Genomic DNA, 22,662 nt, shown 5'->3' with positions numbered 1-22,662 from the left:
GTAAACCAGAGGAATCTTCCTCTACCCCACTTCCTTTCCTTCCCTTTCCTACTCATATTGACTGATTTGGGCTGTCAAACAAAGAATTGTATGGGATTCTTTGGTAAGTGAAGAATGTGCACGAATTGTCCCAGAACCCAGTGTGTCCCAGTGTTACATTTGCACCAGACCGCATAGCTGATGTCCAAACTTAACAGCACACTGCTTCAGCAATCTGCACCATAGTGCTGTATTGTCTGCATGAGTGTTTTGTTTTTAATTTATATTAATTATTTTGTCTCCACAGTTTTGTTTTGGTGTTCTACACTGTTCACATCTAGTGTTTTTGTGTCGTGTCATTTATTTTTTTGGTTCTCCAATGTAGACACTTGTAAACTAGCGGTTTGACTAGCATACAGCATCAACTACCTTTATAAACAACATGCCATAAAATGCATCATTTATGAAATTCTAATGATGAGTGAATCAAGAAATATTAATGGCTAATAATAATAATAATAATAATATTAATAATAACCAGGAACTATACACTGGACAAATAAACTAAAAAAGCAAATGTAAATTATTTATATATCAGGGGTTTTAAGCTAAATACTTGTAGAGGTCCAGATTCATAAATTTCCCTGCGAGCAAAGGTTTAAATAAGCAAACAACATGAATGAGCAACTTGACTGAATGGTCTGACGGTTGTGTCACCACATTACCACTTTTGTCTATTCCACTGGACCATTTGAACTCAAAGTGGATTAAAAAGAGTCAAATTAAATAAACAGCTATTATTTTTGCATAGTGGTTCTGTGACAATAATATTTTTAGTGCTTGGTAAGATACACTGAAATACAGGGTTCTTTAACTAGACTGCATAACTCTAAAATGTTATAAATTAACAAATCAATAAACTGTTGCTACCTTGTGTGGACTTAGGTGATAATGATACTATTGGTTTATTGACTACAGAGTGTCTACAGTGGATTACTCAAATAATGTTATCCATCACTTGTTCTAAGGGGGAGTGGTGGCTCCAGCGGTTAAGGCGCTGGGCTGCCGATCGGAAGGTCTGGGGTTCAAGCCCCGGTATCGCCAGGCTGCCACTCTTGGGCCCTTGAGCAAGGCCCTTAACCCTCTATGCTCCGGGGGTCCCTTACGAGGGAAATATCAAGGTCCGTGACGTCGGCGTGACGTGGGGCCGCCTTCCCGTGGGCTCACCACCTGCAGGAGGGACCGTAAGGGACGGTGCTGTGAGGATTGGGCAGCAGTCGAAGGCGGGGGCCTGCTTAGACTGCTGCCCCCGCGACCCGAATTACGGATAAGCGGGAGAAAATGAATGAATGAATGAATCACTTGTTCTATGTACAAATGTGTAAGCTACACCTCCAATTCAGTGAATTGACATTTGTCTTTTGTTTGGCTGTCTGCATGATATGCTCATTCTGTCAAAACAACTTGGCAGACAGTGTTCCATCTACAGCATTCACATTTGAAATGAAACCCTTGCATGGCCTAGCCAGTTAGCATGAGGCCTTTGCACCCTCTCTTGAGATTTTAGTATAAAAACTGTACCTTCTTATATGAAAATATGTCATCGTAACAGCTCTGGATCTGTATATTACAAAATAGAATTTTTAAGATTATCTATTTTTTTTTTTTTTAGCTTTAATGTTTATAATAACAATAAAATAATGGAATAACACAGCCAATGAGCTGCTTATATTCTCTGCTTTACATACAGATCTGTGCTGTTGATGACTTGCCCAGTTCTGATTTAGACATTAACCTCCATGCCTTCTTTCTCTCCCAGGCCGTTCTCCTCCAGGTTTGGCTAAAACACCACTGTCCTTCCTGGGTCTGAAGCCACACAACCCAGCTGAGATTGTTCTAAACCAAACAGGCTCAGGTGAGCAAATGCACACTAAACTGAAGTCAGTTCGAATATCACCAGACCCTAATATCTTTATAGCATAATAATAGCATAATAAAATGAAATTTCCTCTAGAGTATATTAAAGTTAACTCTTGTTGTTTTTTGTTTTTTTTTAAATCGTGCTCTCTTAAAAACTGAGCTCAAAAGTGTTTCTTCAAGGTTAAGTCTTTACATACTTGTACGCATGAGACAAGAAGTGTAGAAAAAGTGTTCAAAGGCAAATGGATTTATTTTTAGAAAAAATGAATAAATTCCCCTATAAGAGTGAAGGGTTCCTTTTAATTTCAGTTTAAGAGGCCAGTGAGGGTAGGTATGTCGGGTTTAAGAGACTGAATGATAACACAATGTGTCGGGAGAGCTGTTTAACTTGGCTGTCTTGCTTAAGAGACTCTGTCTCCTTCTTACTGAGTCCAAAAGTCTCATGCAATGCTAGTTTTAGCTCAGTTCCCAAGCAATTTAGGACTAATGCTTTCTTTAGAATGACACCTTTCAACCCTTCCTTCTTTACTTGGTTCTTTTTCTGTCCGTAATAATTTCTGGCATAATATCTTTGCTATGCTTCTAAAATATGCTTCTGATATTTAAAATATAATTTTCTTTTATTACATTTTCTTTTTTGTTTTGATCTCCTCACCCTATTTTAAACCCTTTAAACTTTATCTGTTATCTTCTTTTTCTCTTTGTATTTTTGTCTAATTTTCAACCTGGCTTTCATCTATGTTGCTTGGTGCAGAGAATGAGGAAGAGGAAGGTAAGAGCTTAGCGCTAATAAATAGTCTCCTATTAATTCCCACGTTCTTATTCTTTGTTTGTCTTTTCATTAAATTCAGGATTATGTACATTTCTCCTCAAAATAGGAAAGATTTAATAATGTTTTACATTTGTTAAACCAAATGCATTCAAATGGAGTGAAGATGCTGGAAGAAAATGAGTTTGTGGGTAGTCTAAGAGCCCACGATTCATGTGTCTCTCACTTTAGCAGGGTCTCATGAGTGTCTCACTGTAGCAGAGTTAAAATATGAGCAAGAAGAATTATGTTTGCATCCAAATTATTTGCCACTCAGGCTTAATCAGCAGTTGCCCAGTAGTTTACAATATCTGATCTATATCTCGCCTTGCAGAGCCTCTGAGCTATGTGGCATCTGTTGCTCGCTCAGCAGCAGTGGCTGGGGGGCAGCCATCCAGTCCAGTGTCTTCTACATTTGAGAGTGGCAGTTTGGCCAGAGGAGCTTCTCATCCCTTAAATCCCCCACTGTCTTCCAGCAGCCCTGTACAAATACCAGAGGCGTGAGTAAACTGTTGGATTTTAAATTTTTGCTCTATAGAATAGCATGCATATCTCATGTCACCTTGGCCTAATTTAAATTGTCAGTAGTATCAGTTTAAAAAGAGTTAAAAGTTTAAAGAGCTATAACCACATAAAAATAAGTAATGTATTAAAATTTTACTGTTTCAGAGAGAATGCCATGGCTGATAGTAGAGTGGGTCAAAACACACCATCTGAAGGTGTGGGAGACTCTGGTTTCCGCTCATTGCCCTCCCAGAGCACCTCACACACTCCAACTCCATCCTATCCTTTCTACCAAACACCTGGCATTCTTTCAGGCAGCTTTATCACTCCTGATCTTAATTCGACCCTGCCAGAGCATGTTCAGACAAGCATTATTGGTAGCCAACCAGCCAATCACTCCACCATGCCCATTGACACATCATTCATTCCTGCCTATCAGCATAGAATGCCCAGTCATGATGGTCTCATTCTCAGCAGTCAGCCTTCAACACCTAATGGCTATCAGCCTGGAGCAGTTGGCAGCCCAGTGCTTCCAAGGCATGGAATGGTTTCACAGGCAACACAAAGCAGCCCAATGATGAGTAGACAGATGCCCATTAGCCAGGGCACACAAAGTAGCCCCATCCTGAACAGGCAAGGTTTCCCAAGTGGATACCAGCCATCTCTTGCCCAGCCTATGATTCAGCCCAACCAAAGCAGCCCGATACTGACCAGACAAATGCCTGTAAGCCAGGGCACACAGAGCAGTCCTACTCTGAGCAGACAAGGTCTTCAAAGCCCCCCAAATGGGTATCAGCCAGCCCTTACCCAGACTGTCATTCAGCCCAGCCAGATCAGTCCAGTGTTGAGCAGGCAGACATCACTCACCCACACTGGCCAGAGCAGCCCTATTCTGGGACGGCACCCCTCTGTCACTCAGGTGTCCCATGGAAGCCCTAGTCTGGACAGGCACCCAATGCATAGCGGGTACACCACGCCAGATGAGAGACATGGTGCTCTGTCACGCCAGAGCAGCTCATCAGGCTACCATCCACCTTCCACCCCTTCTTTCCCTGTCGCCCCTGCTTCCTTCTCTGATAGTTTTAGGCAGCCACAACTGCCAGAGAAAAGGCGCATGTCTAGTGGCGAGCGCCCAAATGGTGTACTTTCCTATAGCACCCTCAATGGGAAGGTGTCATCACCCGTGTCTAGTGGAGGGAGCACTCCAAGTGTGCACTTCTTCCATACACTTCCAGATTTCTCCAAACTCAGCATGTGTGGTAAGGGTTTTTATAATGTCACTAATAAAGAGACTGTTATTTAGTGTTTTGTCATTGTTTACTTCACACTTAAATGATTGAACACAAAAGAGAAATCAGTTGAAGGATTTCAAACGCATGGATAGATTGCATCCTGTATTTAGTTGAGATTTTAATTATATAACTGTAAAGTATTTACTAAAGAAAAGTAAACTGTAATTCTAAATTAAAGTATTTAACGAAATAATACAATATAACTTCAGACAGAGAATGTGATTGCACTACCACATCCTGTGCAGGTTTGAGTTTGCTTGTATGCATTTATCCTACTGTAAAAAAAAAAAAAAAGAGAGAGTTGTTATTCATAAGGGTGAATATTTATGATGTAATCTGTCTAATCCAATCTGATTATAAAATACCTTTAATTGTAGATGGAAGCCCAGAAACCAGGATGAATGAAAAGTTTGTCCAAGACACTTCTAAATTTTGGTATAAACCAGACATCTCCAGAGAGCAAGGTAAGGTCTTGGTATGTGTGTTTTCTGTGCTGGTGGAAGTGTCTGTTTTTTATCTATGTTTGGATAAAGATATGAGGTATATAACCCATATAAACAATTTTATTGTCCTCAGTGTCATGTTTTATAAGGTCATTATGAGGTCATTGTCTGAGGGCTAATACAACTGCTTTTTTTTCTACTTGGCAAACCTTTATTGGATTAAAAACACTGTTATGGAGATGAGACTAAACATAAGCACATACACTGAGCCATATGTACTTAATAACATTTTGTGAACATCTGCTGCCTTTCATAACTTGTCATATCAATAGTTTATTTCTGTCACTTTTAGACATATGTGTGTGTGTATATGTAATGCATACTCTAGTTCCAAATCTAATCTCACATGTAAGTAGATTAAAGAGGAATGGAGTGCTGGGTGTTTCCATTTCAACAATCAGCCTGGAATTGTTTATTATGATGAATCGAATCAAAGCGAACCCATCTCCTGTTCTTGATCTTTTTTTCCAGCTATTAATATACTGAAGGAAAGGGAGCCAGGAGCCTTCATTATCCGAGACAGCCACTCCTTCCGGGGTGCCTATGGTCTGGCAATGAAAGTGGCCTCCCCACCCCCTTCAGTGCAGCCACCTAAGAAAGGTATTTTACAGAACAACAACCATAACATGCTGTGAAAACTATTTGAGACTCCAGTCCTTACAATTCATTTACCTTCTAATACACTGTAATTAAAATGAATCCTCTTAGACAGCTCCTAGGGGGCTGTGGGAGCGATCACTGCATGTTTGTTAAATGATTCTAAAACAGATATTCTAAATACGTTTCAACCCATAATTTAACTCGTAGCATCAGAGCTACAGCTCTTGTTCAGACATACCTACAAATAATGCAGAGTTGATTAGAAAACTGGGGATAGCATCTAGCACTTTTAGCTCCTCTAAGGGTTCATGCATGCCTGATCAGAAAGTATTCAGACACCTTTAAGGCTGTTGCTGTAGGCTTGAACCATTGTGGCACCTTTTTTACTAGGCATGTTTCCATATAGATTATGTAATTATTTGGAGCTAAAGATTTAAGTGTCTTAGAACAAGATAAGACAAGATATAACACACATCATAATGCTTGAATAGGTTAATTTTTTTTTTATTTCCTCTTAATAATAACAACAAATCTATTTGCATTTCTGGTTGTGCTGCAGCAGGTATAAATCAGATTTATTGAGGTTGTTAGCTAAACACATTGTTTACATGTGTTAACTGGAAATATACAAGGTTCCTTTGTAATAGAAACGCGGCCTTTTCCTTGAGCTATACTGGCAGGGTTTCTTTTACCACTGAAATGCTTTTATTGATCATTTACTAACCAGTAGTAGTCATTTGATTAATTAACAAACTGTAGTATTTAAATACAATTGCTTGCAATAATTACATGGGTTTTCCAGGCGACGTCACCAACGAGCTGGTGCGCCACTTCCTGATTGAGACAAGTCCAAAGGGAGTGAAGCTGAAGGGATGCCCTAATGAACCCTATTTTGGTCAGTATACAAAAAGTGCTAAGCATGTTGATATATACAGACCTGTAGTGATATTTTTGGCATTGTGATTTGTAAAATTCAAAATTTGAAATCTACCATTCAGATTCACACAGCTTAATACTACAGAAAAAAAAACTATATATTGCCATAATCAGTGTTCAAAGGGCATGTCTCTGATTTATTCAGGTTTCTAGATAAGACATGAACTTGGCACAGTGCTTTTTGCAGTACGTAGTGCTTCACTTGTGCCACAATAACAATAACATGGGTTGGGTTGCTTATGTAAGCTCTGAAATATCCTGTTGGGTGAGGCATTACATAACATACAACACAGAACAGACATTACATAAGTGTATTTTTTGTTGAATGTAAGATGAAAAAAAAAAAGGGAGACGTGTGAGGTTAAGGCTGGCAATGCCAATAGATATATAGCTGTCTACACTTTTCTCCTCCTCCCTTGGTCTAGGTCATGGGTTGATTCTCTGCCAAGTCTCATACATGCTAAGACAGGCCTTGTCCCAAATACATATTTAGACAGGAGGCCCAGAAAAGGTAGATTCTTCTATGGGAATTTTCTTTTTTTTACTTGTAGACACTTTATTAGTTGATAACATTTAGATGGAAAAATACGTGTTTTAACTATCACACAGGCATTTTTATCTGAATCTCACAAAAAAACCCTCATGTTAAATCAACACCTACAGTGTTTATACAAGCCCAGCTGAATACATAATATGATTCAACTCTGCTAAATGTCGCAAATGTAATGTTTTTGTGTTAAAACCGTTGTTCTCTGTTTTTTTGCAGATTAAATATTATATGTTTTGTCTGTAGTTATCTTTGAAGCTGCTTTTCCCCAAGAATTATTAAAACAATTTAGGCCACTTAGGCTGTAATTGTCATTTATAACATTATTGTACATTGTGCACTTCTTCATACTTATATGTGCATGCAGATGAATTCCGGTGTTAAATGAAACTTCACATTTTGTTTATCTTAATTAAACTTTTATTTGCCATTTGTTTTCGATTGCTTCCTTTCAATTTATTAAAATGCAATAACATTCATGAAAAAAAGAAAATAAAATTGCAATAATTCATAACTTAAATATCTCAACTTAGGTCTATTTATGTATTTTTATACAGTCTTTAGAGATCTTGCAGGGTTTTTTTTTTTTTTCATTCCAAATTTCTTTCTTCCTCCTCATTCAGGGAGGATTAACAATTTAGATGCAAATTTAGATCATTTGGTGTCTTGCTTGACAGATGAGGCCTGATGTTAGTGAAAGGTTTGACGCTGAGGTCTTTCTTTCCATGTGCCAATGCTGTCATTCGAACTTGTTAGTAAGAAAGCTGCTCAGGCTGAATTGACTGCTTACATGATGTATTGCATTGCAGAGGTTCAAAATATAACCCAGTTATGAAGTTTGTTATGTAAAGCATGCCCTTCTCTGATTTCTACTCCCGTAAATATAATTGCAAGTTTGTATGTGTCTGTATCCAGGCTGCCTGTCTGCATTAGTGTACCAGCACTCTATTACTCCACTGGCTCTGCCCTGCAAACTCGTCATACCCACAAAAGGTAAACGTTTGGGCTATGTGCTCATGCCTGTATGTGTTTGTGTACTTAAAATGATCTCAGACTGGCTGATCGCCTTCATCAGACTGAGGTATTCACTCTGTTGCTGGTGTAAACACCTACTGAAATGAATTTGGAGCCACTGCAGATGGTTCTTTTCTCTCTGCCAACTTCTACATGCCATGCAGGTGTAAGAGGAACGTAGGGTTTAAGGCTACAAGTTACCCAACCCTATCCTTTTAAACAGTGTGTGAGAACTCAACAGAGTGTGAATTCCTTGCAGGAAAGTGAGAAATCATAGCACATATCTGACAACAAGTATACCGTTTCCTTCCTTTTCTAGCTGAGAATCCATAGTGGTGAACTGTTACTAGACTTATTTGAAATGCATATTATTATATATGACATTGCAATTCAAGCAAATAAACCGAGTTTAGCAAAATGATTTCTATTTGTATTCTCATGACAAAATACCGGTAACTGCTTATTGTCGAGTTTTGCATATTCTCCTCATGACCACCTCAGTTTCCTGCTTACATCCCAGGACCATGGCATAAGTCGGATATGCACTATACAAAAATGCACATATGCACTACATAAAAGTTAATTTGTCTTCTTTCTTAGATGTTTTATTAAATTTAGTGTTTTAAAGACTCTGCTTCAGTATTGCATAAACTGTAATTTATATTTATGTGCCTATTAGCAATCTGGATGCTTGAGTGGTACCAGGATGTTAGTTTGTACAAACAAACATTAAAAAAAGTTTAATTATTATAAAAAAACAAAAAAAAAACATGCATGATGTATAATTGACTGACGCCCTCATGACAGCTAGCATGCTATTATTATGCTCTTCCCAACTAAATATTTAATTTTTGTTACATATTTTGTCATACATCTTTGCTAAATACTACAGGTTTGATTTAGAGTAATGACACAAAATTGGATTGTATATACACCCATTTAGCTGCTCTGTTCTGAGACCCAGAGGCATCTTTCTTGATTATCAGAGAAAATACACATCTCTGTTTCTGTGTATTGTTTTGCATGCAAACTCTTGCATTAACAGCACAACATTTAACATGAATTTTCTTTTATGGCTTGTTTTGTAGACCCCAATGAAGAGATAACAGAGCTTGCAACTCCAGTCAACCCAGCTACAGAGTTGCTTAAACAGGGTGCAGGTAAACAGTGATTTTATTTTGCCACTACATTTTCAATATGTAAAAAGTGTACAGTTTAATTTTTTTTTTTTACATTTGCTTCTGTTCATTTTTCTATCAATTCTAACAAGATACTAAAATTCGACAGTCTCATTGGCACTTATCCTTTTAAGTATTATAGAATCTACACAGTGGGTATATTTGATAAAAAAGGTATTAATAATCAGGTGAAAACAGGTGTGCGTTCCATGAGGAGGATAATTCAGCACCATTTAATGGTGTTTGTAATGTATTTTTAAATAGGGCTTTTAATTCATATTTTTTCTCATAAAGCAAGTTACATTCAGCTTAATCTAAATTGTTAATGAATACATTAATGAACAAACATGTACTAACATGTAATTAAAGTAGCCATTGTTCACACATGAATTCATGTGACTCATGGTGTAGTTAAGGTTAGTTCTTGATTACCATATGCCTTAACTCATCATTAATTCATAATAAAGTAACATGTAGTTTGCATTTTGGTACATGCTTACTTATGTACTGTTATTGTAAAGCCTAAACGACATAAGGACACATAAGGAAATTTAGGACACAGTATGATACACTGACCCGTGTCTGGTTCATGGAACTGCTGTACAATATCAGGTGATGATTTAAGTATAATTATTAATTCAGCTTCTTAGATACAATTTAAAAAGTTAAATTGCTTATGTACATGCCATATGCATATGGCACACCTTATTTTACTCTTATATCCAACATCTAATTTACACAAAACACACCCTGATCCATCCTGGGGTTGTGATATTCTACAATTGGCTATTTTTCAGGTTTTTATAATGGTATTATTATAATTGATACAGATAAATATACAAAAATCAGAAAAACTAAAATGGGATTTATAAATGCTTATTTTATGATTACATTCAACTGGACACAACTGTGATGAATAAGGCTCCTTTCATTAAAAAAATGAGATTAACGTCTTGCTCTAGTCATGCGACAACTTCATTGGTGAGCATGAAAGTGTTTTTAAAAGAATTCAGGACTGTACTGTGTGAAAAATGTAATAAACCAGATTTACCCTATGGATAGTCATAAAAGAAGATCAGTGCTACAGTGTATGTGCAAACGAAATGTACACTGTCGGTTTATTTGGAATGGGAAGGGATACTTTAGGCCTGTTTTTGTATCAAAGTTGTTCTCATTCATTCTGTTGTCACTGCTGTGTGACTATAGGGCAGAAGAGTCCTGTTGAATCCCATGGTAAACCCATTCATACTTTCTATGTTCACTATTCTTTTCTGACTGATGCATCCCAAAAAGATTCTCTCTTGTGTCTTGAGACTGTGCATGAGAGAGTGTAACACTAGTGTCTGTTTCAGTATCTCTGCTCTCATTTCTTCCCCTAAACTATCTATCAGCTATCTATGACGGCCCTTCAAAAAAACTTTTCCTTGCAGACAAGATGCTAGACAGCATGCTTTGAGATTGATGACTTGCACGGCATGAATATTATTAAGATATAAACAATGAGAAAATATTTTCTCAAATACACTAACAGTATGTTCCTGTTTTCAAGTAAAGGCTGAAGCTGACAGTCTAGTCAAAAGTGTGTCACAGACTATCGGAGACTATGAGATCTGTATGAATTTATTGACTACGGTTTTGCTTGTACTTCAGCTCTGTGCAGTTTTCTATACTTTTTAAAAGTGTTATGTATTTCTAACTCTGTGTACTTGTTTTATCTGTTGTGTTAATTCCCAGCGTGCAACGTTCTGTTCATTAACTCAGTGGATATGGAGTCTTTGACCGGCCCACAGGCCATCGCCAAGGCGATCTCAGAGACCATGACTTCCAACCCCCCACCCACTGCCACTGTAGTCCACTTCAAGGTGTCATCGCAAGGCATCACCTTAACAGACAACCAGAGAAAGTGAGCTCACATTGAATATAATTTAATACACTTTTCAAATGACAGAAATACTTTCCCCTAAAATTGGTGAGTCACATTTTAGCAACTATTTAATATATCTTCTGAAGGGACAATTGTATAAAAATGAAACTTCAGCTTCAGAAGAGGCTTCCTTCTGGGAAGAGGACAGTAACTCTGTAATGCTGTACACGCTGCACATTGACTACTCTAAAATACATCCAAGTTTCATTTTTGTAGGATTGTCCCTTCAAAAGATGCATAATGGTTGCTGAAATATGAGGGGTGTACTCACGTTTGTGTGGTAATGTACGTTTATACTGAAATGTTTGTGATGCCTACTGTGTTGGTTGGTGCTGTATTTTTGTTATTACTAGGGCTATTCCTGGGGTACTGATTGTCTGCCAGTCTGATGTCATAGGTAGAATAATAGGAGAGAAAAAAATTATGCATAATGGTCAGGTTTTTCATTTAGCTCAATATTAGTGTCATATTTAATAAGAAATCCAAATGTCTGACTCTGACAAATTAGCTGTATGCCTATATGAGTAGCATGAGTTATGAAATGCACTTAGTTTAGTTGTTTAGATAACAGGCAATGTTTGATCAGAGCATCCATTTGAAGAAGTAAGAGAAAGGGCTAAAATAAAAGATTTATGTGCCTCTGTATTTGTTCTCTTAAAATAAAGATGAAGCAAAGAATAGCAAAATAGCATTATGGGTAATGCATGGAACTATATAAAAAAATTGATCAACATGCATATGATAGAAGTAAAAAAAAATCTGAACTTCACTACCAATTACAACTCACATACCAGTGATAATCACAGGCTTTGTTGCTTTAATAGAGATTCTACATTGATTAATGTAGCTCTGGTAAAATGTATAATGTAGGAAAATGTGATGCTGTGTGTAATCAGTGATTCTGATTTTAAATACATTAAATATGATGTTATCTTGTCTTATTATCGCGTGTTTACCAACAGACTTTTCTTCCGGCGCCACTACCCTATCAACACAGTCACGTTCTGCGACCTTGATCCCCAAGAGCGCAAGTATGTACTGTTTAGAACCTTTAAGGACACACACACCACTGTAAACTTTGTTATACAGTAATCCCCCACATTGTAACGTAGCCCCACGATAGGCAAAACTAATATGTATACATATATACTTTCCTCTGCTCTTAAACGCTTTTAAAATTTATAAACCTACATAATTTGAACAAAAGAAATTATATATGGGTACTCACCATTGCAGATGCAACTTGAATAATGAAGATGATGATGATGATGATGAATTAAGTGTGCAGTACTAATGATGATGGTGATGTCGTTTAAATATATATGCCGCATACCCAGGAAGAGCATTACAGCTCTTCTGAAAACTCAATTTTTTAGCCTAGAAACTGCTTATTTTACCACAAAAATAGTAAAAAATAACTCAACAATACTACCTATATAGGCAAAATCCCGCGATACAGCGGGAAATTCCGCAAAACAAATTTAGATATGTTTCATGTAAAAACCTGCATAAGAGTCAGACCGTCGAAAGCTGATGTCGTGAGGGATTACTGTATTACAGCTGCTCACACACTGTATTTCAGCTGCTTACACAGATGTTATGGTGCATTACAAAAGGATTGTGACATGATCTCATCTGCTTTTATATCTCTAGGTGGAATAAAGCAGAAGGTGGCACTGCAAAGTAAGTCCCTCTGGATAGTGAATATCATAGTTTATTTGTGAATGTTTATCTGGGAATGCACAACTATAATCTAGTTGGACTATTTTATGTGACGTAAGTCCTTAGAGTGTGAAATCATTTACTTGGACTTGAACTGAACATTCAGATTGATGTAATCTCATTCAGTTGTTACTGTCGCTGTACTAAAACACACCAGAACTACAAGCATACACTGGGCTACTGATACACAGATGTAGTTTTAGGAGTACTTCTTACTTTATTCTTTGCTTGCATTGGAGCATATGTGTGCTATTATGGTTCCTTTGGCTATGCCATAAAAGTGCCAGAGCACTAATGTACTGAGATAGCTGAGGCATGAAGAACAGATGACTACTCTGGGCAAAGGATAAAAGCACATTATGTCAGTGATGCCACTTAAAGTGGTGGATGATGTGTGTAGTTTAAAGGTCAAAGAGAGAGGATCAAATACAATAAAATCTGATGATGCTATACAAATTATAGGATCAGTATAAACATGTGCAGATGTAGGACATTTAGATATATTGCTATGGCATTAGTTTAAACATTATCCTCCTGCTGATCACAAAGACATGTAGTACATGATATACTGCTTTTCAAAAGACCACCCTACTATCCAAAAAGGATTGAGGCTTTTAATCCTCTTAACAACAAATCACTGGTCTGGAAAAAAAAAAGCAAAAATGAAACAAATGCATTTCTGAGCCACAATCTCATTGATAAAATGCAAGAAACAGGAATATTCACTTATACATATTATACTGTCAAATGTTTGCAAACATGTAGTCTTTAAAAACACATGCATGCTCCTTTTATTTATATGCAACAAACTAAGTAAAAAGCATATACACACAAGAATTGCAAAGTGAATGACTGGAAGAAAGTTCTGTAAACAGGTGAGTCCGAATGTGACAGTTTGGGCTTATACAGCAGAACTTATGCAAGTCAAAAACATGAGAGAAGATGTTACTAGACTGTAGTATGCCCAAAGTTAAACATAGAGGTTGAAGCTTAAAGGTTTGGGAATGTTTTGGAGCAGGGAATGTTGAAGACTTATTCAGGGTAATAGGAATCCTGAACCAACATCTCTACCATTCCATACTTTAACATGATGCAATTCTATTTGGACTGCAGCTAATTGGATCCAACTTCACTATACAACAAGACAATGACCCAAAGAATACATCCAAGCTCTGTAAGAATTACAGTATCAAAGCTCAAACAGTCATCTGGAGTGTTATCCATCATGGAATGATCTGCCCAGTCATAACACCTAAATCTCATTAAACTGCTCGGGGATGAACAGAATCATAAAGTCAGAAACAAATATAAAGGACACCTTTGGCAAGTTTTACAAGAGGCGATTCTTAGAGAAACGAACTATCTGGATGCTAAGAGTACTAAAAGCCGTTATCCGTGCTAAGGGAGGAGTTTTTTCAGTGATAATTAAGTGTAACGTCTGCACATTTATACATTTGTTTGGTCAAAGTAATTACTGTTAAAATGCCCAGTTTGTTGCACGTAAACAAAAAGAACATTTATGTGTCTCTTAAAAATGATGCTACATAAAAGAGCTGTCCACATGTTAAATGCTAAATGCTATCCCAAAATATGTTGAATTATGTATTTCTTTAATTTCCTGCAACTCTTAATATCATTGCTATTTTGAGCTTAACCTTTTTTTGTTTTTGCTTAAGAGTGGCTGAATTTAGAATTGTCTCTTCTGTAACATTTGTTACAAACAATAAATAGGTTAATAATTAGCTGCTGAGTTAGGCATTATGCAAACACTGGAGTTACATTGTGTTAACGCTCTCTATGATTTGATGACCATGCTTCAGACAACCACTTGAAAGTTCTCTTTTCTTGTAAAGCTTTCACTTTATAAAATGACTAGTGTTGGGGAAGTGTCCGAGTTTTTATGGCATTAACAGATGCGAGTATGTTAGAGCAATTGAAACAGTACAGTTGGGAGAGCTAATTAAATTAACCAAAAGTATGTAGCATCCTGAGTTGCTAACTACCAGAACTTGTTTATTAGACCACATAATTCTTCTTAAGGTTTAAATGCAGTTTTCCAATACTATCAACATTCCTGCTGTGCCACTGCAATTTGCTACCTTTCTTTATAGAGAAACTTTATTTTAGGAGTTTTTAGGATACTACTAGGATGTTTTTAAATACTTATTTATTAGCCCTAGCTTAGGTGGAGTGTCTGGCATTCAAGGCACTGTTTCACATTTATCTTCTACTACAATGAAAACAATAGTTGCAGTAAATGAAATTACAATATGCACAATAATATAAACTTGTCATTTGAAATACAGCTAGTGAGAATGCAGAGCAGTGCTGTTCTATATAGTCAAATTATACCTTCTCACCAAGCTAGGGTTAAGCGGTGCCATGGCCACAATGAAAAATATATACACTTCCTTTGTGTTTTAAAAGAACAGGGAAGAGACTGTTTTCTCTTTTTCCATCGCAGGTTTTTTGGTTTCGTGGCCAGGAAGCAGGGAAGCACAACAGATAACGTCAGTCATCTGTTTGCAGAGATGGACCCCGACCAACCGGCCACCGCAATCGTCAATTTTGTCTCCAAAGTGATGATTGGCTCCCAAAAGCGATGAGCTACTCTGGGATATTGTGCTTCTGCCCCTGGAGGACTGATTCTCACCCCCTTACATTTTCATTCTTCAAATCTTTAATTGTGTGTGTGTTTGTGTGTGTGTGCGGTAATGCTAGGGCGAAAATCTGAGTATAGGCCCAGATATCAGAATGAGTTTGCGTGTGTGTACGTGTGCGTATCAGAAGGTGTGTTTAGACGGAATAGGGAGTTGAGCTAAGATGGGGAAAGAGGAAGTGCAGTGAAGAGGAGGAGTCATGTGGTGAGGAAAAGGAGAGAGGTGAAATTCATCTTTGCAGGGTTAGATAAGAGGGATGGATGTCATGGAGTTGCTTTTTTTTCAAAAAAAAAAGGGAAAAAGGAAAAAAAAAGGTTGATGAGACTGATATCAGGCATTTGAAATAACATACCAAAGATGAGACAGCTGTCAAGAGAAACATGTAATTATTTAGAGGATTTTTGTTTGTAAAATAAGACTTGCTTGTTCGGAGGATATTACGTTCCTGTCTATACATAAAATATCAATATTCTTTTGCTTTCTGTGAAAATGACATCTGTATTCTCTTGTTAGAAATCCAAAATATTGTGCATGTTATCCCTTATGCCCAGGCATCACTGGCTCGCATGGAGCATGTTGGATTAGGGACAGCTTTACTGACACGTGAAAAAGCAAACATTTCATGAGCAAAAAAAAAAAAAAAATGTGGGACAGATTCCACTTTCCACTCAACCTTTTCTATGATATCGGTCTCTTTCTTTCCGTCTTCAGCAGTGTAGGGTAGTATTCAAGACTGTATTATTATTGGTCTGTAGAACATGTGTTGACCAGTCCTCTCTCTCTCTCTCTCTCTCTCTCTCTCTCTCTCTCTCTCTCTCTCTCTCTCTCTCTCTCTCTCTCTCTCTCTCTCTCTCTCTCTCTCTTGCTCTCTCTTGCTCTGCCTCTCTTTGTCTGCACAGTCTTCCCTTGTCTTCTGGTCACACGTTTCCTCATCAACTCTTCCTAACATGAGAACCGGTCCATTTTTCACAGCTGTACTGACTTCAAGTCAGATTGAAGCAGCCAGTGCAGTTCACCAGGTGCAGATTTGGATTTTATTAGTACATAAAGTATCCATAGGTCTTACTCAAAGCACACACACACACACACACACACACACACACACACACACACACACACACACACACACACACACACACACCTTTACATATACATCACACCCGATAGTAAGCTAAAGGTATCTAAAAATAAGTAAGTCTAAAAGTGACTTAAATATTTATTATTTTGCTACATTGAACTATGTTAACTCATATACTTGCATATATTGTATAGTCTACACAAAGATAAAAAAAAAAAGAAAAAGGAAAAAATACTATTTTTGGCTAATATTTCAAAATCAGGCGGATTTAGTTATGTATGATGTAAAGTGTATGTATTTGAAAACATGTCATTTGTGTGTTTTTTTTTCACTGCCATGATTTCTTTTATTTTAGGCTTTTATTTAGGAGCTGACACTGTTTTTGTAGAGGGGTGAAGGATGTACACGTTTTTGCTAAAAGCTGAGATTATATGCTCTTAACCATGCTTCATGCTTCAATTGGATTGCACTCAAGTGTTTTCCAGCATATTTATATATATATATATATATATATATATATATATATATATATATATATATATATATATATATATATATATATATATATATATATATATATATATATATATATATATAGTGAGAGAGAGTTCACTTGCTTTGCTAACACATCTTCCCATATGAATGGATAAGGAGAAGGGGCAAAAATGGTTCCCCTTTACAAGGAAAAATCCACAGTGCCATCATGAGGCATATATAGGTGTTGCATCTTTTCTCATTTCCTCACATTTCAGCGCCTCCTAATTATTTAGGGACTTACTGCAGTGTTTTAACTGTAATTGAAAGAAAAAAAAAAAAAAAAAAAAAAAAAAAAAAAAAGTCAAACGGGTGTTTTCGTTTTTCTTATAACAACCTTCCCATTATCATCCCACCACTTTCATTATTACAAGGGTGTTTAAAGCAAAAAATAATAATAAATAAGTCAAATGGTTCGTTGAGTGTGTAAATATTTTATTTTGCCAAAGATTTTATCTCACTTTTGTATGCCTTTTGCGTTTGATTAATGATCACTCTCCAGTTGACTGATGTGCCGAGCTGTGGCTCGGTACAGAGTCTGGCTTCAGCATGAAAATGCATTTGGCTGCTCAGGCCATATATTCCATTAGCCTTAAGAAATACACCAGTAATAATGCAAAGCACTTAACATTCACGAGCTCGCAAAAAGAGCAACGAGAAAACTATTAATTGTGTTGTAGAGATCGCTGAAAGTCTTCCTTCGGCAATTCAAACAGTATAAAATAGTAAAGTGCATTAAAGATCACTTGCTTGTATGCATCGCTTGTCTTATGCCACATTTTCACTTGACTTGCAGGTATAGAACTGTTCACTTACTATTTATTGTGTAGTTGACAATATGTTTCAAGATTTTGATCATGATGCCTTTAAAAAAAAACTAAATCTCCCTCTGCCATATTTCTGTGTTTAAGTCAACAGTGTTGCTTCTCTCCATGCACCCAGTTATTATAGCTCTTGGCCTAGAATGTGTGAATGTGCTACTATTGCTGTACAGAACCCTGTGTTATTTGCATTATATTGTATGGCTTAATTGTTTTTGCAAGACAAAAAAAAAAAAAACGTATTAAAAAGCAACCCAACTCAGAAACATTAAAGTACACTGTTGCTTGGAACCGTGCAATTGTGTTTCTTGTGTGTATATAATTTCATCTATAAGTACATTATAATTATACATTAACATTATTATTATTACTAATATTACTACTACAAGGATACAGATTATCCCACAGTCACCAAGACAACTTAAATTAGTCTACTTAACCTTTGATGCTATTTATTGCCTGCTTGTTATAGCGCTATATAATACATTTTGTACGCAGATAACCAGGAGATAAGATATCATGAAAATCATAGGATTGAAAATGACAGGTTGTATAGAATCATTAGTGAAAGCTAACAAAGCGTTTTTAAAAGTTTTTGCCGTGGGCTGTTTTGCTCACAAACACGTCAGATAAAATAATAAAGCAGGTTATAGTAGTGAATGTACATGTAGGTTATAGTAGTGAATGTTTATGTGGTACTTGAATTCAGATTTGGAGACTTTGTCATTGAAGACAATATGTACAATGAAATATATGTGCAGTGGAACATGGATCTCAGTGCAAAGGGTAGAGTGCAAACAGGATTTTTTTGTCAAAATAGATCAATATTGCATAAGTTATACTAATAACTGCTAATTAATAATTATATATATATATATATATATATATATAATATTATTATAAAATTAGACTTTATTTTTCCTCACTATACACTACATGTTTGTTAAATAGGTTAAGATTGTTGATAAAGAGTAATAAATTATAAAGACAAATATTTTGTGAAATGTTTTCCAATTGCACTTTTATCAATCTCTCAAAGCAGCTTTACAGAATGTAAGATTTATAAAACAAAGTTCACTTATATTTAATTTTATGAGTATCTATCCCAGAGGCAAGCATGGGGCAACTGTGGAAAGGAAAAACTCCCTTAGATACTATGAGAAGGATTTAGTGGAAAGTTATAGATCCATGGGAACCCAATTTGGTACTCAAACCATATAATCTTTACATTAGTACGAATCCTGAATTATTTGTTAAGACTTTATTCAGGAAAACAGAAGCTTGGGCATCTCCAGATGCTCTGGTATGATGTTAATAAATGTGTACAAGATGCCCTGGGTTTATTGCCTCAACACACATAGTGTTCCTGAGAAAGAATTTAAGGTACAATATAGGTATGTGTATTGGAAAATGTGTTTGTGTCCTACTAGAGATTTTTTTTTTTCCCATTTCTTTCTTTAAAGTGGTTTTTAATCTAGGAAATGTTGATTGTTTGTAGTTAAGTTGCTGCTTTTGACTTTTTCATCAACTGCCTCAGTGTAGGTCAATCTGCAGGAAGGAATAAGGCATTGCTACATTAGCTTATTAAGAATAATGTATGTTGTACATACACAGGGTGGACAGTTGGTGTCAGTGTTTATCTATCAGAAAGTCATTTATACCCTGGGGCGGTATCAGGAAAACACTGTGGAAACACTGTGGTTAGTGTCCATTTACAGCAAATGTTTGTGTTTCATTTATGCTGGCTTTGATACAGATAAGGCCTCATTAGAATTTCATGATTTGCTTGATATTGTTGTGTGACTCAAAGGGCTGTCCACCCCCATTAACCAAACAATAGCATTGGTCTAGTCCCACAGTTTACATATACTCTGTAATTCCAGGAAAACATTCCATATTGGCATTGGGGACAATGGAAAAATACAAGTGATGCGGAGGGAGTGTGTGGGTTCTCTTTTGATGAGATTACAGTTTTTATTTTCTGAAAATATAACTGTGACTGAGAAGTACAAATTTGCTCCCATGAGAGGTTTCAAATGATGATATGGATAGCATTTGCTGGTCTGTTTGAAAATAAAAAGAATCATAATCTTTTATCTAAACTGGCTTTGTGCACTGGGGGGAAAAAAAACCTGTATAACAAATTGCTAAGTGAACTAAAAGCAGGTGACCCTTCACCCAGCGAAGTCTGATTACATGCAACACATAGCAATCATGGTCATTTTCGTAAATTAAAATCCTTGTATGGTGCAGTCCATGTGATCCTAATAGAGAAATGCAGTATCTATCACTGACTGAAACTGCTTGCCCATAACACATCATAGTGATATTGGGAAAAGCTGCATGCAATCCATGGAAGGTATGATCTTGTTTAATTGTGGTATGCAGAAAAATGATCAGTAATTTTGATGCGACGGATACTCAGATCTTTCGTAATGTAGGTTTAGGAGACCACAGCATCTTTTACTTCAAAGGCTTGTATCTTAACCTCTAAAATCTACAGTACAGGTCACAACTGCAACTTTTGCATAACTACTTGGGCTGCAGTTTTCAGCTTTTTTGATGTTTTCTTTTTAATACATCTCTTTTTTTTCTCCCAGTCTTTCCATTTTGAATAATGGATGACCCTCCTACATGGACACCACCATTTTATTTTATCCTTTTATCCTTGTAGGGCACCAAAATGGATCTAATTTTCTTGATAAAAAACAGTGTTTGAAAATGCAAAATGTGTTTTTGGCTACATGTATAGGGATTATTTCTTTTTTTCTCAGAGTGGTCACAGTTTGGAGATGTTCTGATAAGATTTTAGGCATTTGTCATGAATCATTGGCAAAATTCACCTCATATTTTCAGCCTTACTTTATACGGAATGGTCATAGTGGCACTCCTGTACCTCTTTGGAGGAGAACTTTAGCCCTTCAGCTCCCTACTATTTTATTGTACGTTTTCTCTTAAGCAGCCAGGTTAAGTACACTTCTGTTTAAATACACTACAAAACAGAAGACAGAGGTCAAGACCAAGCTACACACAGTGGAACTAAATGTAGAAGTGCAAGAGGGATTGAGTGTCTCCTCCTTATGGAACAGGAGGTGCACTGGGATCACCTGAGTGATTCACAAGGAGTTTGGGAATGATCTAGATGGAGAAAACACACCAGGCTCGCTGCCTGCTAAAGGTGGTGGGGATTTCAAGGGCAACGATCCGGCTCCATTTCCTCTGAGCAGTTAAGTGCTTTTTTTGCTGTTACTCCCCATTTACCCTAATGTATAAAATTGAGTGTGAGTGAATCAGTGAATATATATAGTAATATTTTCAAGGTTTGGTATTGTCAAGATGTAGTGCTCCCAAAGTCCAGTGAGAGGGAAGAGAAGGTGTTCTGTGTTAAGCAAAAATGGTCTCTGCATTCCCAGCATGACATAACAGATGGCTATAAAGTCAACTTAGGTCAAGACAGGTCAGAGCTGTTTGTGATTGTTGTGACACGGCTGGTGCTTTGCAGTATGCAGGTGAATGGCTGTATCGTGACTTTTGATCCCTTGCTGCCTTCCCTAACTTTCCATAGGTGCACCTTTATACTGGTGTCATGGCATCTCTGGCTACACAATGTTACCATAATAATGCAGCTCTGTTGACAGTGTTTAATCAGCAGGTAATATAAAGATTTTCATTTTGTAAACATTTTGTGTCAAGTCAAGGAGTGTGCTGTAGTTCTTGTTTTTCTTTTTTTCTTTTTTTTTTTTTAGCAAATAGTATAAATTATGAAATTCAATAAAATTGAGATAAACATTGCAAGAAGAAAAATAATAAATGATTTTTGTATTTCTTGTTTGTTTATCATGCATGCCATACACATGTGATAGAATAACATAGATACAGCTGGGTATTCTTCTTGCAACATGACTCCTGACCTGTCTTGATTCCACATGTGAGCTGAGGTTTGAATCTGCTGCCTTGAGGGTGGCATGGGAAAAATCCAGTTCTAGTACAGTAAACAAGCCCATGTGCTTGTAAAACCACAGGAGTCTCTTGTCAATCACAGCCATGAGCAGTTTCACAGGTGTTGGATATCCCTTTGGCTGGCAAATTGAACAAGGTTACTTTTAATAAATCATTGCGACGGTTCTAGTATGAGTTTCTCTTAACAATGAGTTTGTGGAAGGTAGTATAAAATAGTTATATAAATAATAAACCAGAGAGTACAGCTGTATTTGAAACAATTATTCTTTTTTTTTTTGAGTATTAAGTATTCTTATGAATGTGGATCATAAAGAGACTTGTGCATGTGTCTGTATTTATACCCTAGCAGGAAGGGGTACACTGCAAATGAGTACACATCCCTTCAAGCAGATATATGTAGAGTGCACAAAGTGATATCACATTTATACATGCTCCACAACTTCATAGCTAGCAATTTAGCCCGTAAACCATGATATCAGTTACAGTGAACCATGAGATCTGAATATAGTATGCTCTGAAGAATGTCCATGTTTTGCAACTCATTTGTAGAATATTATGGGGAACTAAAAAAAAAAAAAAATCAAACATTGCTGTAATTGGCCTGTCTATGGTGGACCATAGCATGAATGAGACTGACACCTCCCAAATAACTCCACAAGAAAATATGAATAAACATTAAACA

At 36.6% G+C, this 22,662-nt stretch overlaps 1 protein-coding gene across 45 annotated transcripts in view; it reads left to right on the top strand.

Moving 5' to 3' along the window:
* Positions 1-18,311, top strand: part of tns1b (tensin 1b) — a 232,885-nt gene extending 214,574 nt beyond the window's left edge. For 14 of the 45 annotated variants that reach the window (XM_083537440.1, XM_083537478.1, XM_083537437.1 and 11 more), the window contains 14 exons: positions 1,799-1,894; positions 2,654-2,671; positions 3,042-3,207; positions 3,377-4,470; positions 4,881-4,967; positions 5,478-5,606; positions 6,409-6,501; positions 8,005-8,082; positions 9,192-9,263; positions 10,488-10,514; positions 11,016-11,184; positions 12,168-12,236; positions 12,859-12,888; positions 15,392-18,311. In XM_083537440.1, the coding sequence (XP_083393566.1) occupies positions 1,799-1,894; positions 2,654-2,671; positions 3,042-3,207; positions 3,377-4,470; positions 4,881-4,967; positions 5,478-5,606; positions 6,409-6,501; positions 8,005-8,082; positions 9,192-9,263; positions 10,488-10,514; positions 11,016-11,184; positions 12,168-12,236; positions 12,859-12,888; positions 15,392-15,533 (2,270 nt within the window). In that variant the 3' untranslated portion in view covers positions 15,534-18,311. The remainder of the gene's footprint in view (positions 1-1,798; positions 1,895-2,653; positions 2,672-3,041; positions 3,208-3,376; positions 4,471-4,880; positions 4,968-5,477; positions 5,607-6,408; positions 6,502-8,004; positions 8,083-9,191; positions 9,264-10,487; positions 10,515-11,015; positions 11,185-12,167; positions 12,237-12,858; positions 12,889-15,391) is intronic. The other 31 variants (XM_083537438.1, XM_083537447.1, XM_083537449.1 and 28 more) reach the window with 3 other exon arrangements.
* Positions 18,312-22,662: the final 4,351 nt, after the last annotated feature.

Source organism: Silurus aristotelis (genome assembly GCF_946808225.1).
Source record: "Silurus aristotelis genome assembly, chromosome: 3".
In the NCBI taxonomy this organism is placed as follows: Eukaryota; Metazoa; Chordata; class Actinopteri; order Siluriformes; family Siluridae; genus Silurus; species Silurus aristotelis.
This window is presented reverse-complemented; position numbering and strand designations above follow the sequence as displayed.